This window comes from Semicossyphus pulcher, unplaced genomic scaffold, assembly GCF_022749685.1.
Source record: "Semicossyphus pulcher isolate SPU_LCO1_2020_fin unplaced genomic scaffold, fSemPul1.0.p SCAF_1, whole genome shotgun sequence".
NCBI classification, from domain to species: domain Eukaryota; kingdom Metazoa; phylum Chordata; class Actinopteri; order Labriformes; family Labridae; genus Semicossyphus; species Semicossyphus pulcher.
In genome coordinates this window covers 10,808,094-10,824,932 of record NW_027211603.1, presented here as the reverse complement: position 1 = coordinate 10,824,932, position 16,839 = coordinate 10,808,094, and the positions used below count along the sequence as shown (strand labels likewise).

At 42.6% G+C, this 16,839-nt stretch overlaps 1 protein-coding gene across 1 annotated transcript in view; it reads left to right on the top strand.

Annotated features, from left to right (window-relative positions):
- The window catches only part of LOC138594575 (protein TANC1-like), a 42,273-nt gene that overhangs the window by 23,217 nt on the left and 2,217 nt on the right, over positions 1-16,839 (top strand). The window contains exons 10-27 of the mRNA XM_069665754.1: positions 1,808-2,039; positions 2,889-3,055; positions 5,221-5,529; positions 9,470-9,670; positions 9,889-9,992; positions 10,117-10,225; positions 10,627-10,749; positions 10,833-11,069; positions 11,331-11,543; positions 11,765-11,846; positions 13,609-13,742; positions 13,836-13,959; positions 14,048-14,223; positions 14,617-14,746; positions 15,129-15,158; positions 15,242-15,333; positions 15,441-15,587; positions 16,584-16,684. Of these exons, the coding sequence (XP_069521855.1) occupies positions 1,808-2,039; positions 2,889-3,055; positions 5,221-5,529; positions 9,470-9,670; positions 9,889-9,992; positions 10,117-10,225; positions 10,627-10,749; positions 10,833-11,069; positions 11,331-11,543; positions 11,765-11,846; positions 13,609-13,742; positions 13,836-13,959; positions 14,048-14,223; positions 14,617-14,746; positions 15,129-15,158; positions 15,242-15,333; positions 15,441-15,587; positions 16,584-16,684 (2,711 nt within the window). The remainder of the gene's footprint in view (positions 1-1,807; positions 2,040-2,888; positions 3,056-5,220; positions 5,530-9,469; positions 9,671-9,888; positions 9,993-10,116; positions 10,226-10,626; positions 10,750-10,832; positions 11,070-11,330; positions 11,544-11,764; positions 11,847-13,608; positions 13,743-13,835; positions 13,960-14,047; positions 14,224-14,616; positions 14,747-15,128; positions 15,159-15,241; positions 15,334-15,440; positions 15,588-16,583; positions 16,685-16,839) is intronic.

Genomic DNA, 16,839 nt, shown 5'->3' with positions numbered 1-16,839 from the left:
GTGAAATCATTGATAACTATAGGCCACTCATGTGGACCGCTCATGGTCAAGGCTGGGACCTATATAAGCCCTATACAGAGAGAATACTATACAACTGTCTACAGTATATATCCCTGTGTAAGTGCACTTTCATGATATAAATAACTACCATAAATCTACAGGAAGACAGTCGCTATTAAATGCAGAGAACGAGCCTTATTAGTAGCGATATGATTCATTTTTCAGACTCTGTTTCACCATTTACTTTCTCTCTCTCAATAAATTACCTCGTGTTTACAGAAGGTGTTGTAGAGACTCTCTGCGTTAAGATGTGAAATGAAGCTCTCTTTGCTCAGTTTCATGAGCAGACACTATGTTATGAGTCACCCACCTCTATTATATCTGCAGATTGTTGTGTTTATATCTTGGTGGTTTCTTTGTGTAACCTTCATTGTTTTTATAATCTGCGATATTAGAGTTTTTTTTGTTTTAAGTGCTGTCTTCCAGGGATATGAAGCCTATGACGCCTGAATGTGCGCAGTAATATGAGTCTATATATAGTTCAAACTTCAATATTCAGGTTTATCCTCAATAACTTTGCACCAGTTTCCACTAAATGAGTTGTGTTATTACCTCCTGAGAGGATCTTTAAGCTTGCATGGCCCTGGCGTGACTTGACAGACACTTACGAGTCTCAACAGTGCATGCAAATGGCAAAGAGAGCCTCTCAGATTTTCCTCCTATCATTTTTTTTTCTCACAGACACTTAAGACCAACTTTATATTCATGCTGGGTTCCTTCTGCCTCTTTTTTAAAGGAAAATCATGCACAATGGAAGAATTCAATTCTGACTCGTATTTTTCCTACTTTAATGCCTTTTTACAGATTCTGTATAAAAAAGAATCTGAAGGTGCAGACCGGATTTTGGTTTGGGAAGTGCTCTGGTGTCCGTTTGTAGTCAAAGAAGTACTGACTATCACATATCAGGCAGTTTTGGTTGCATGCAGGAAAAACAGTCCGTGTGGGGAGCAAAAGGGACAGAACGTAATACCATCCCAGCTCCAAGTGATGGTCATCTGACAACTACTTAGCTTTTAATTCATCTTTCTAAACAGATATCTGCATGCAAGTGCAGCTAACAATCCGATCTAAGACGTAGTATCTCAACTCCAACTCCATTCTCGCTTCTCAAGTTGCCAGTCTGACTGTGAACAATGTAGCCGAAGAAAAGAACATCTTTGCCGGAAGTCCTTTAACACTAAATGCTGGTTAAATCCGAAGCGCCGAAATGTTGTCCGTCACTCCCAGTGGCTATATCTCTGAGATTGTCCCAACTTTAAGCTTTCTTCTCTATGACCACTGTACATTTTAACCTGAACCCTCATCAGTTACACTGATACATATTTTTTGAGAAGTAAACACATATAGTTGCATCTTTAGCCCTTTTTACACTGCAGTTCCGCCTCAGTGCCGTGACGAAGCTCCACCGTCATGCAGCCTTTGTCATTTTACATTGGAACAAGCAACGCCCGCGCAAAGCCGCCCCAGTGTGCTTTTTTAAAATAGTGTTCCGGCGTTGCAGAAGCAAAACGTGCGCGAGGTGTAAACAAACAGCCCGCGCTTCAAATACACACACACACTGTGCTGTTCCTCCATTACGCCTCTGTTACTACCTCTGATGCCAGCTGAGAGGCGGAACAACATCACCCCACCAATCCGAAGACGAAACGTAACAGAGACGTCATAATCCCGCCTTGAACTGGCAGTGTAAAAAGGGCTTATTGGTGTATTCTTCAATTTTTTTTTACCTCCGTCTTTCTCCTGTCAGGTGGTAGCCTATCATTTCTGTCAGGCTGACAACACCTACACCTGCCTGGTGCCAGAGTTTGTCCACAGTATTGCCGCCCTGTTGGCCAGAGCCCCACAGCTCACCCCGTACAGGGATCTGCTTGTACAAGAGCCTCACCTACAAAACACCCTCAGCCTGCGATCCTGCGTCCAAGACCCCATCGCTGCCTTTCGAAAGGGTGTCCTAGAGCCCTTAGCCAGCCTGAGAAAGGGTAATGAAGTCTCCACACACACATTAAGACAAATGTGATATTTAACTTTAAAGACCTTTAAAATTTTAAAACAGTATCAGTTTTAAGGTGAAAACTGTCTGCTTCCTTCACCCTGCAATTAGGGAGCCGTCCACCATCTCCTGTGAGGAAAAAGCCCATTAATGACTCCATGATGGTCCCATAGATTATTTTTCCTAGTTAAGGTCAATGATTTGAAGCAGTGCAGAGTGTGAAGCAGATGTTAGGTCATTTACATAGGGGAAATGATGAGTGTTATTTTTGCCCTGGTGAATCATCAGCAGCCCACAGGATTTCAAGGTCACAAAATACTCCTGAGAGGTTGTGAATGTTACGGCCGTATTAGTCAGCTCAGTTTCTCATGATACAGTCGGTCGGCTAGATTGATGTGTTATCATGACCGGGCCCTCCACTGTCTGAGCAGAGGAGTGTTTTGTCTACTCCATCACTATTAAGCAGGTTAGAAAAAAATGGAGAGCCCTTGTGCCTGAGTGTATGAGTCCTCACGGGCTGGCAGGGCTGCATTGACAGCTTAGATGATGTGAAACATGATGGATATGTCCTGTTCTGAGCTCATAAACAACAATGGCCTCTGGTCTCTTTCAGCACACTGTAATCAATATGAGCAGTTGGTGCTTTTCTCTTCATGCATGTACTGGAAAACAAAGATGCATCCATTCGTTATAGCCATGAAAGGATTTGTGTAAAACCATGATGCCATCTTCCTTCTTCCTTGTTATGTGCTCTTTGCAATCTAATCTAATCTATCTGGTTTTCTAATGTGTTTTAACCTCTTTATTTATCTGTATATTTTGCTTTATGTGTATCCAGAGCGCAGATTACCCGATGAAGACTACATCATACTGGTTGACAGTCTTAATGAGGCAGAATTCCATAAACCGGACTACGGGGACACCATCGCAACTTTTATAACAAAGATCATCCCCAAATTTCCACTCTGGCTCAAGTTGGTGGTCACAGTCAGGACAGGCCTGGTGGTGAGTGAGCTTATTAAAGTTATAGCATCACAGGGAGGACACTTCAAAGGTTTCAGTCACCCAAATGACATGTTGACAAATGATTCCTCCGTAAATCTAGTGGAAGTCACGCATCAAGCCTCCTCCCCAATACAATGGAGGTGATTAGGATTTTCCCCGTGCCATAAAGGGGCCATATGTTTTGAATGGATATTGTCATATTTGCATGGGTTTTACTTTTCAGTGAAAACTGCATAATTCTGTGTTTTCCCAGAATTACATGTTTAAAAAGGTTGACTCTGAAATGGGCCGTTCAGAGCAGCTGCAGGTTTCTACGTAGAACCTTGCTTTCGCTGAAATCGACCAATCGTCATTCACCCTCATTCACCTCAGGCTGCCTTCTTTGCGCTAGCTTTTAGTCAAGTCGTCAAGATTTCAACTTGCCATTCCGATACCACCTGGGAACTCCTGGGTTGCTGCACTTGCTCCGCTGCATCATCCCTCCACTCAGGGTCCGATTCTGGCTCGTACCTATAAGGCCAAATAACCGATCCTAGAGCAACCATGTTTTCTGCAACTTTGGAGTAACAGTGCGGCCACTCCCCCACGTGGAATCGCACACAGGGCTACATGGTCACTCCAAATACTGTCAGCCAATTGCGGCTAAGGTCTGACCTTTGAATGGCAAAATGTTTCCGAAAAATAATTACATTAAAATATGTATACAGTCTTTAAAACAAAACAAACTTCACCAAAGTGGTTCAAAAACACAGAGAATTGATTTCATAGCTAAAATATTTCCACTTAAATAGGTTTCCTCCAAATGTGTCACAAAGTCTGACTGTGTATGGAAATAGTTCCCTATCTATTAATGTTAGCCCTGTGATATATTTGGGGCCAAATTCAGGATGTTTTATGACAGTTTTAGTATAAAAATGAGCTTTTTTTAAATTGCTCACTTTGCTCATAGAATTTGCAGAAATTCTTGCAAAATTAAATCCTTTGGTGTTAAAAAAATTAATAATGCAGAAAGCTATATCATTGTTCTTTTAGGTGTCATATCAAGAGTTTTACAGAAATCTTTCTTTAATGGTTATTTGTTATTTAATTGGGATATTTAAATGCCACAAATGAATACTTATGTTGTATTAGGATATAGAGTTTTATTACCAGATGAGCATTGGACACTTAATTTTACAAAGTAAGAGAGAAAATATGGCCTTGTATTTTAGGTGAGCCAACCCTTAAAGTTTTTCCCTGCCTCATATTATTACACAGAGTTGTTCAATGTTGCTTTTACAGTCTCATGGTATAGACATTGTGGCATTTGGCAGAGTCCCTCTTTCTAGTCTGATGTATTTTCTCAATCTGGTTGCTAATCCCAACAAACAGCGGATGCATCTGTCCAACGCCAAAGCCAAGCCTCCAAATGCTGCATGGATTACGCCCTGAATGGATGGTAATACTACTGGGACACTGCTGGGAGTCTGGAGCTTGACAGCCGGCCAGACGGTTACATAATTTGATTAGTGTTTGGGAATACACAAAACACATTTGGGGTCATTTTCTTGGTGATAAATTAGAAGTCAGCAAGCATTAAATACCGATATTCAAAGATGAAGAGCACAGCTATAATCAAACCCTCAGAGTACCCTTCCTTCCTGATTGGATCATTATTCACCCTTCCCTTTTTTACCAGCCATTTCACAGGAAGTTCTTACTCTTGTATAACAACCAGGATATTTCACTAACTGTTTCAAAAGGGTTTAGCACGACCGAATGTCAATTACATGTCGTTGAACCAAAATGTCAGTCCTCGTTAATGAGGAATGGGCTGCATTAACATGGATTTTTTTTCTTTCATCAGTCATAGCTGGTTTTGGCCGGTGTTGAGCAGTTGAGGATGGCGAGAGTGGAGATGAAATGTGACTCTGAGAGATGCCTGTGAGCAATGTTGGAGCTTGAGTCATTGTCACACTATTTACTGTACTGTATCCCATGGCTCTGTGTGAGTCAGAGGCAGCAGCATCTGAGGAATGGGTCCTGATTTTGTTGCTTTTAATTTGTCCTTAGCTCATGCACCAGAGACACGCTACCTACTGTTCTTTAAATACTAAGCTATGCCTGTTTTGCATCTGCGTTTTCCAATAAGCACCTGAAATAGATACTTCTTTCTTCTCCTACAGGAAATCACCACCCTTCTCCCCTTCTCTGGCATCTCTCTGGACATCCTTCCAGACAGCAGTGACCTGGGAGCTGACCTGAGTGACTACATCCATCACAGGGTCAGCAGCAGCACCCAGGTCACGGCTAACGTCACCACACCGACAGGCTCGGCCCCTGATCAGCTTCTCCTCAGCAAGTTCAGCAGCCACCTGTCAACACGGAGCCACGGCTCCATCCTCTACCTTCAGCTTACCCTGGATCTGTTCCACAAAGGACACCTGGCTCTGAAAGGAGGGAACTACCTGGTGGTGCCTGTCTCTCTGTCAGAGGTCAGACATAAAAAGCATAGAATCCCATAAACAAAGGGGTATTGTTCCCCAAGGGGTTATTCTGTTGTGTGCAGAGATATCCACATATTGACTCTGAGATGTAACACCTGATCAACACATGCTGCGATAGAGGAAATAAATTAGCTAACAATTAGCTAACAACAGTTGAAATAGTGAGCCTGTAAGTTTGAAGCAAGTCAGCTTATTTATTTTCTTTGCTAAAACAATTTCATGAACAAATGGTTTAAATAATTAGCTTACAGTGATTCGTAAAATGTGAAATAGCCACCAAAAAACAAAGATATACAGTTGAAGTAGTTAAAGAGACGGAAAAATAGCTAGTTATGGAAAAGTGATTAAAATGGTTAGCTTAAACTTAGAAAGGGTTAACCATTAAAATAAAGTTAGCTTACAATAATATATGATTAAATTACAGTAGCGCATAAACAGTGGAGCTACACGGATAAAGTAGTTAGCCAAAGAAGTACGGGATGAACAGCTAAAATACTTAGCTTAAGTGATGTAGATCTGGTTGAAATAGTTAGCTTAAGTGATGCAGATCTGGTTGAAATAGTTAGCTTAAGTGATGTAGATCTGGTTGAAATAGTTAGCTTAAGTGATGCAGATCTGGTTGAAATAGTTAGCTTAAGTGATGTAGATCTGGTTGAAATAGTTAGCTTAAGTGATGTAGATCTGGTTGAAATAGATAGCTTAAGTGATGTAGATCTGGTTGAAATGGTTAGCTTAAGCGATGTGGTTGAAATAGTTAGCTTTAGTGATGTAGATCTGGTTGAAATAGTTAGCTTAAGTGATGTAGAGCTGGTTGAAATAGTTAGCTTAAGTGATGTAGATCTGGTTGAAATGGTTAGCTTAATTGATGCAGATCTGGTTGAAATAGTTAGCTTAAGCGATGTGGTTGAAATAGTTAGCTTAAGTGATGTAGATCTGGTTGAAATAGTTAGCTTAAGCGATGTGGTTGAAATAGTTAGCTCAAGTGATGCAGATCTGGTTGAAATAGTTAGCTTAAGTGATGTAGATCTGGTTGAAATAGTTAGCTTAAGTGATGTAGAGCTGGTTGAAATAGTTAGCTTAAAAATAATGGCTTAGGAGTTGAAATTTTAAGTTAAAGTGATGGATTAATGTTTGAAATAGTTAGCTAAAAGTAATGGGATAGCATTTGGATTGATTAGCATTAGCTTATAGTACTGAATAATTGGTTCATATTCTTAATAGTAACTGATCAATCTTTAAAACATCCAACATCTGGCACTCTAAGGGGTACTTAAGTGGTAGCCCGTTAGTTAGCATGTAAAAAAGGTTGTGAACCATATGAGGAATAATATGTGGTTCATTACATTTTCAGTTCATATACACTTTCCAACCTCCTAACCATAACCGTATCTCTATACTTTTTACATCATCTCAAGCTAAAAAGACACCGTTTACCTTCAGCGTATTTTTGGACCCACCCTCCTCTTCCTCATCTGGTCATGTTCACAGTCTAACACTTAACACTTGTCAGTCATCCCGGTGAGCTGTCTACCGTGAAATGACATCTCGCCTGAGGAAGAAGCAATCAATGTCCATATAATCCCCACACAAGGTACACGGGCGACAACCATTGTTCAGGCATGTTTTCCACAAGAAAAGAGAACGAGTGTGCTCACGCAATTCAGAGAAATAAAAGATAGAAAATGACAGGATCAAAGACTTTATACAAAGTGCCAAAAATAGTCCACAGTGACTAAAGTAAATGACAGACGCTTTTTAATGTTTCATAATCGTCAGCGTGAAATAGGACAACAGATGAGCAAGTGTTATTATACACACAAAGGCCTAGAAATGTGATGATTTAATTATGATGGATGTGGAGGAGCATGCATAAAGGTATGCTAAAGACGCGTGGGCCCAGGTAGTTGACATGAACAGTTGTACATGTACATTATGGATCATTCAGTATAATTAACTATTGTAGCTAGCATCAAAGGTTAACTCACTTTAGCTCCAGGATGTTGCACGTAAGCTTCAAACAAAGTTGATAATAAAGACTCAATTTTTAACAACCCTATTTATCAGAATCAGAATCAGGTTTATTGCCAAGTAGGTTTACACATACAAGGAATTTGACTTGGTGTTTCTGGTGCAGAACAATGGAAACAGAGGTAGAATAAGTTAGCTAGCAGCAGTACCCCTACTGTCAGGTAGCTTGAGTAGAATAATATAAAAATAAACAATAAAGAATAAAGCTATAATAGAATGATATAATACAACATATGTACAATAAGTCAATGGAAGAGCTGTACAATATGTGCAGGAAGGTGCAGGTGATGGTGAGTGCAAATATCTTACAGTATAAAGTTAAAAACAGAGTGCAATGTAAACAGAGAGTATATAAGTCCAGTGTGCTTCCTATCCTAGTCTACGCTATATGAATAATGACTTCAAGTCAAACCATGGTGTAAAATTGGAAACCAGTAGGCTGGCTATCTTATATTTGTTTCTCTTTTGCAGCGAGTATGGCTTAATTAGTCCACATCATATATTTACCATAAAAACCATGACGACCAACAAAGCATCGTCTGACAGACAGTATATGACCTAATCATGCATGTGATCATTTTCAACTGAACAGGTTCATATGTGAGAACCTAAAAACGCACTCCCTGCCAAGTTGGGCATGTACATGCAATCAATCCATCCATCCATCTTTTATACCACTTATCCTGTTCAGGGTTGCGGGGGGACTGGAGCCTATCCCAGCTGTCACTGGGTGAAAGGTGGGGGTACACACTGGATTGGTCGCCAGTTAGTCACAGAGCTGACACATAAGCCTTTTTTACACTGCGGTTCCGCCTCAGCACCATGACGAAGCTCCATCCTAATGCCACCTTTGACATTTTGCATTGGACCAAGCAACGCTGGCGTAAAGCCGCCCCAGAGTGTGTTTTTAAATGCCGTTCCGGCTTTGCGGAAGCAAAACATGTGCAAGGTGTAAACAAACAGCACGTTCAAATACACACACACTGTGCTGTTCCGCCCTGCCGGCTCTGCTGTTCACACAGACACCGTTTTGCTTCTGTTACATCTCTGTTACTACCTCCGATGCTGGCTCAGAGGCAGAACGACTATGCCCCACCATTCTGCCTCCATACGTTCTACATAGAAGACGGAATGTAACAGAGGCGTAATAATCCCGCCTTGAACTCGCTGTGTAAAAGGGCTACAGAGACAGACTAACTTTTCCTGCTCATACCCACACTTTTAGAATTTTAGGCAATTTTAGAGTTCCCAAAGAACCTAACGAGCATGTCTTTTGGCTGTGGGAGGAAGCCGGAGTACCCGGAGGGAACCCACACATGCACAGGGAGGACATGCAAACTCCACACAGAAAGGCCCAATACGTCCGAACCGGGGTTCCAACTAGGAACCTTCTAGCTGTGAGGCAACAGCGCTAACCACTGCACCACCGTGCAGCCCATAGACTTACTAATTAGATCAATATGCAGAAATTAGCAGGGGTGTAACAATACATTGACATAGATCTCTTTATCTTTTTGTATCCTCTTTAGTATACTGCAACCGATAGGTAACAGATGACCACTTTATAAAATAGTATATATTTCTAATATAAATATATCTGACTGTATTAAATGTGCCTCTGATATCTTCTTACACGATAGTTGGCCATTGAATCAAATCTAAATTGTGTCGTGGCAGACTTAATATCAGCAAATATTGTATCAATGCCCAAAGAATCTATAACATATTGTGCCATGATGAAGCTTCTAATATTAGGATATAATCTTGCGTATTTCAGTTTCAAACCTAAGTATACAAAAACACAATTTTTTGTCTTGCCAGTTAAAATAAATGTAAACCTGTTACAGTATGACCAAATGATGAACTACATGTGATAAGTGACTGTGTGAATCTCTGCTAGGTGTACCTGCTGATGTGTCGTGTGAGCTTTCCGGATAAAGAGGTCTTCGAGCGGGTACTTCCAGTGCTAAATGTGGCACTGGCGTCTCTGCACCCACTGACTGACGAACAAATGTTCAGGGCGCTGAATGCAGGCAGTGTGAGGGGGGAGCTGGAGTGGAAGGACTTCCAGCAGAGATTAGACAGCCTGGCTGGATTCATGGTAAGACTCCTGATATGACTGCAAGAAGGGAACATTATGATTCAAGCCTGTGTTTCAGAAGTTTTGCTCAGAAGTGTTTATTTCACACTTAAACCTTGTGATTTAGAGGTGGTCTTTATCAGGAATTACAAGATGTGGACGGACTCTTGGGGCATGATCACATCAAGTGTTTGTATCTTTACATTTAAAGAGATATTGTTTATCCTTTGTGTTTATAGGTGAGACGCAGGGACGGTACACGGATGCTGTGTCATCCCTCCTTTAGAGAGTGGCTGGTTTGGAGAGCAGATGGTGAAAGCAATGACTTTCTTTGCGACCCAAGGTGAGACTTTTACAGCAGGCGATTCTTATGATTCATGTGCTATGAATAAATACCCAGAAAGAAGTCGGTAACTTAATCATTGGCAAAGTATAACTATAAATAAGCAATTTACACATGTCTACAGGAGCGGCCACGCTCTTCTGGCCTTCATGTTCTCCAGACAGGAGGGTAAACTGAACCGGCAGCAGACCATGGAACTGGGACACCACATCCTCAAGGCTCACATATTCAAGGTAACAGGAGCTGTGATACTATGTTTATACCTTTTTATGTAGGTTTGCACCTGGAATTGACTCTTCCTGACCACCTGCTGAAACTCCTCGTTTCCCAAAAGGCTTCACATAATCCTGAACCTTACTGTAAATAACTGCATAAACACACATTAATACACACAGAAATAAGAGTGAACCCCTGTCCCTACTATCACCCACTCACATTAGCACTATTCGTATCCGTATATGCCCACGGTACAATAAATATCGCTCTGCTTTCATGCATAGCTTGTACTCTGTAAATTCTGCTTTACTCCTGAGACTCAAATTCAAATTCTGCACCACAGATCTTGTCTAAGCGAGCTTAATCTCTTTCTTTCTCTCTCTCTGTATCCATCTGTGTTTCTCTCACACACTCACAGGGTCTGAGTAAGAAGACAGGTGTGTCCTCCAGCGTTCTGCAGGCCATGTGGGTGAACTGCAGCACGGACAGCCTGTCCGCTGCGCTGGCATCCCTGAGGAACCTGTACACGCCTAACATCAAGGTGACACACACGTGCTCTACATTTAAAAAACACCCAAATATAGGATCTTATATACAGAGACCTCTTTTTTTTCCATCCTGCAGGTAAGTCGCCTGTTGATGCTAGGTGGTGCAAGTGTGACCTGGTGCACAGAGGTGATAGGACACGCCCCCATTCTGGCCGTCCACGCCCACCTGGGGCACATGGAGATGATAGCTCTGCTGCTTGAAATGGGCTCTCCTGTGGACGGGACCACTGACAGCGGCATGACGCCTCTCTGTTTAGCTGCCGCTGCAGGACACGCCGACATCGTCAGCCTGCTCTGCAAGAAAGGGGCCAAGGTCAGTGTCATATCTGAGACAAATGTGGGTTGGAGGGTGTGACCAGCACATTAACATAGATAAATCAGATTAAAATGTGTGACAGAGCAGAGTACTTTTACACCGTGATATCCTCACAATCCCTGGTTTTAAATTCACCACAGTTTCAGGATCTATTCTAGGAGACAGATGACATAAACAGGCTCGATCTAGGCCAGGGTATTACAGGCACCGTCCAGGATCAGGGTTATAAGTCCTTCTGTGTGTCCCCATCTGTGCCAGGTGGGCCATGCTGATAAGAGTAGCCAGTGTGCTCTGGTCCACGCTGGGCTGAAGGGCCATACAGAAATCATCCACATCTTGCTGGGCCAGGATTGGGGAACAGAGATCCCCACCGACCCGCCGCAGCAGCATCACAGCAATGAGACAGTGACCGGCAAAGCACTGGCAGCACAGCAGGCGGTTACAGCTGCAGCTAGTGTGGGACACACGCAGGTACGTATCAGCTCAAGGTCCTAATGACGAACACATTTTTAACACTCTGCTGAAATTGATTTTCTATGTGGAGCACGGTGCCTGTCTTTGCTTGATGTAGATGATTTATGAGATGCAGATTGTTGTGTTCTGTGGTCAAGGTCTGTGGGTGCTTTGTGTTTTCTTTCTGCACAGCGAGCAGGCAATACAGAGGGTTGTGAGATTGTGTTTTTTTTCTGCAGGTGGTGAAGAGCCTGCTGGACTTGAAAGATGAACAGCTGGCAGTGCAGATGGACGCTCACGACTCTCTCTGGGGAGAAACGGGTACATTTCTTCTATCAGTCGGATAAATTTAGCTTTCTCACCTCTTTCTGTCCATCAGTGTGTTTCCAGAGTCATGCTCAGAGGCTGTAGGGTTGCATTTAAGGCCCATTCTAGCTCTGTGCTCAGTATTAGGATTTTAGGATGCTCTGGTTGATATCAAACAGCTGATTCGATCGTAAATAGTCTTTTGTTTTGGGCAGAAATGGAGCATCACATTTATCACACAGAATATCTTGTCCAACCACATTTGTAGCATCTAAACAGCAGCTGTTATCCAATTGTAATACTTTTACCTCTATCACAGATGTGATAGTGCAGCTTGCAGAATTCTGTTAGGACCATTTCCTGAAAGCATGTTGGATGAAGCCTGTATCTCTGCCTACAGCGCCATTAGAGGATAATTCTATTACACAGTCCCCTCCAGTGCTGAGGTAGAAGAAGTGGGAGCATGAAATGATGCATTCACCTTTGCATGTACAGCACAAGGACTTTGTTTATGTTTGGTGTTGGTGTCCCTGGATAAAGGTCCATTAGCACAGATAAATCATAAGTAAAGGATTCAAGGTAAAATAGAATTACTTTAAGTGATAATCTCGAAGATCTGAGTTTCGTTCTCGTTAGCGGCATAAAGCGATAAACGGTAATTGCGGGAGTTCATTTCCCAGAAATCCAGACAGTGTCGCATGTGTGACGTCCACGGTTGGCTCCGGTTGCAACTCTCGCTAATGGTTGCTTGCCTTTTTAGACTGTTTGTCTATTTGTATCTATTTTTGTATCTGTAGTCATCGATGTTTTCTTTGTTTGTTCAGCCATAGTAGATTACTGTTTACTCGCAACACTTGCAGAGACCTGAAAAACAGACGCTTAGCTCTGCCTACCCTCTCTGGCAGACCAACCACTGCTGGGTGATGGGATCACTAACTGGGCGCCGCTTATGATTTTTTCATAAGACATCCAGTCCATAATTCTGCAAATGCAAAGGCTTTCATCAGTGGGCCGTAGGCTTAATCAACATTGTATTACCTCATTCGGCGATAGATAGTGACGTAACAGACATTTATTTACATGAAAATCTTCGAGATTATTACTTTAACAAAAGATTTGTACCTTTTTCAGGGATTACAATTAGCCAAAACAGTCATGCATGTACCGTATTCCAGCTTCTGGATTTTTCCTCTAATAAGATGATTATTTTACTGGTTCACTTTGTTTTTAAAGCAGCTGCTTCCCTCACACTGTTACTGCAGCTGCACAAAGTCACCTTAGGCTTGTATTTTCTCTGTCTCACATTTGATCATAACTTCTCTTTAAAATCACAATCAATTTCTGCACTGAAGCGTGCAATCACATGACACATGATGTCATTTATCAAGGTTACATGGAGGTTAGAGCATGGCATCGATACCTTGCCTCTATCCCCAGCTGCTCAATTAGCCGAAGGACGCACATACCAGTGCTCATCGTTTGTCTAAATAATAGCGGCTGGTAAAGGAGGGTGTGACTTATGTAGAGTGTAGAGTTATGGCTGGAAAACAGTATTTTTTGTTGTTGAAGAGGAGGAATAAGAAGAAGAAAGTGCCGGTGTCTTTGATCAATTCTGATTTCCAGTATTTGTCAGATGTTAGAATCAGGTAGCTTATTGAAATAACAACCCTTGTTTTTCTCTCCGTGCCTCTCTCCCGCTTCTACTTCTCTCCTAAATGTGTCAATTACATATTCTCCTCCGCCTCGTCGTCTCATCTCTGTGCCGACCCTCTGTCAGCACTGAGCGCGGCAGCAGGGAGAGGGAGGATGGAGATGTGTTTGTTCCTCCTGGAGCGGGGGCCGGGGCTGGAGATACCCAACCGCAGAGGGATGGTCCCTCTGCTCAGTGCCTCCAAACATGGACACACGCAGGTGAGGAGGAGTCTGGTCGCTGGAGCAGGATTTTCTTTATCTAACCAATTCTGTGGGGGATTTTTTCATATTTTGACATCATTTTTCTCCCAGGTGGCAGAGTTACTTCTGAAGCAGGGTGCAGATATAAACGTCAGTGATAAGCAGGGTCGCTCTGCGCTGATGCTGGCTGCCGCTGAGGGCCACACAAGCACGGCTGAACTCCTGCAGCTAAAGGGTGAGAGGCCCTGACTTACCAGCTATTACATGAACATGTTAACTGTTTCTGTGCTGCAGATCGTCATTAGTGTTGTTTGTGCTCTTAGGTGCCTCTCTGTCCTCGGTGGATCAGGAGGGGCTGACTCCTCTGAGCTGGGCCTGTCTGAAGGGGCAGAAAGGTGCTGTGCAGCTGCTGGTGGAGGCGGGTGCAGACGTGAACCAACCGGACAGACAGGGACGGACACCTCTCGACCTGGCTGCCCTCAACGGGGATGCAGACACGGTGGGTTTCACGCTGTTCATCTCAAAGAGAAGTGTATGCTTGACGATAAGTTGCAAAACATCATAATTATTAAATGATGATTAGCAGAGTAAAATGCTTAAATGTCTCACTGTCTTTTGAACTAATTAAATCAATCATAATTACTAAAATAACGATGATAATTATTTGTGACAACAACATAGGGCATCAATTTGCAGTAAAAACCCTGAGTATGAATCTCTTTTATGTAATTTATTGACAGTAATCAACATTTTATCAGGATATAAAGGAGCAGACAGCTTTATGTCTGCAGTGTGTAATTAACCATATGATTGTATAATTAACCCACCTTTTTATTGCTTCAATTTTAGCTTTAAATATGAATATAATGTGCTGTTTTTATTGCATGATTAGGTGCATTGCCTGGTGGAGCACGGAGCCGTGCTGGAGAGAGCCGACAACAATGGCAGAGGTTCAGACCGAGCGACTGGGTGCCAGAACCCGGCTCTAGTGGCCTCGCTTCTCAAGAAAGGATCCAAAACGGGTACATGCTTACCATAACAGAGCTGCCATAAATCCCGCCTCTAGGAATTTTATATTAAAAGGAAATATTCCAAAAAGCATAAAATATTATAGGACACAGTTTAACAGCCTCACAAACTGCAGAACAAGCAGGGTGGCACTGTGCAGCCTCAAGACTTTGTATTTCTATTTCTATCTGTCTTCAACAAATCAATGAAGGCTCCATCGGATTAATATCATGCGCTACACTTTTGCTCCTGCAAGCTCTGCATTTCTATTACTTTATAATTGCCTATTTTACAGCGATATAGTATATTGTTAGTTGCTGTACTGCAGCACCTAAAGTTTCACGTCTACTCCTCTAACTCCTTCTTCACTCCTCTCTTTCTCCGTCCACCAAAAAGGCTACAGAACGGCTCCGCATGATCGATCAGGTACATGATTTATTAGAGGCATGAAGTGAAAAAGACAAAAACAGACATGTAGTAGAAAGATTAATATGTGTACCCTTTTTCAGGTCATGCTACGTGGGCTATGGCTTCCTCCAAACCAGACATTCTCCTCATCCTGCTGCAGAAGCTAATGGAGGAGGGGAACTTACTTTACAAGGTATGTTTGAGTGCATTAGAAGGGTTGCAGCCTTATGTTAGAATACACTTTAAGCAAGGTGTTTTTGTGGATAAGTTGGTGTCTGTGTCTTCCTGTGTGTTTCGCAGAAGGGACGTATGAAGGAGGCAGGCCAGCGTTATCAATACGCCCTGAGGAAGCTCCCTCGTGAGGGACAAGGAGAGGAGCTGAAAGGGCTCAAAGACCTGCGGGTCTCTCTCTATCTAAACCTCTCCCGCTGCCGCAGGAAAACCAATGTAAGGCCCAAAGCTGTATCAAACTGCTCATGCACTATTTAACACAGGCAGGTTTATTAGGCGCTGAGGGGCTGGCAGGAGGGCTGGCAAGGCAAGGTGGATGTTTCCTTAAGATATATAATTTATCTCTATCGACATAAAAAGATAATGTCAGCAGCGGTGTGGCTCCCTGTAAAAATATCTCCGCTTTTCAGATCTAATTTCATGTCTCCCCAGTAAACAGAACGTACGTGTAGGACCTGGAAGCAGGTGGTGGCATAATGAATAACTGTGTGTTGTTAGTGCGGAGATAGATGTGTGTGGCCTGCAGCCAGCTTTGGAAACCACCCTGGTGATGACAGACGTCCTAACAGACTGTGTAAAAATGCCATCCTTAGGGTCACTGTGGCCGATGAATAATGGAGCAGATAATGTGATGTGATAAGGTCACTCTCTCTGGCAGGCCGAGCGAGCGCGCGCTCTTTCTCTCTGTCTCTGCAGGGGGTTATTTACAGTGGACGAGCGAGTGGGCTGGCTAAATCCACATATTATATCAGAATGTGGGCAGTAAGGGCCAGCAGAGAGACTACATGATACCATCATTAAACATTCAACAGCGACGTTCACAATCTCACATTCAAGGCTGCCATTTTGACCTCGCTCTCAAGGACAGAATCACAATGTGTTGGTGTCATTAAATATTCACCTGAGAGTGATGATGAGAGCAGAGAAACAAGCTGCTCTCTGCCTGTTCCTCTGCCTCTCTTCATTGTTCCTCGTCAATAAAGATGATTGCGGCGTGAGTTTGGTTTCATTACGCCGCCTTCGATCTGCAGATCCATATAATGAAGACGCGAACATTATTTTTTTATAGGAATTGGCTCCGGTTCATTCTGCAAAACAAACATTCTCCAGTCTAGTCACTTAAACACACAGCTGATCACACAGTGAGTTTGTTTGTTTCTGTGCTGCGTCTAATATTTAAATTCACAGGCACTTTCCTATCTGCGCACACAGGACTTTGGCATTGCTGAGGAGTTTGCAACGAAAGCCCTGGAACTCAAACCCAGGTCTTATGAAGCGTTTTATGCCAGAGCACGCGCCAAGAGGAGCAGCAGGTACAACAATATTAAATTAAGTATATTATTTCAAAGCATGCTTAATAGAAAGTTATTCTTGCGAGAATCAGCAATTCAGTGAAATGCTACGTTTCAGTAGCGCTGTAAATTAACTATTTTTAAAGTTCCTTTGTTCGTGTTCTCTGTCCTCCCCA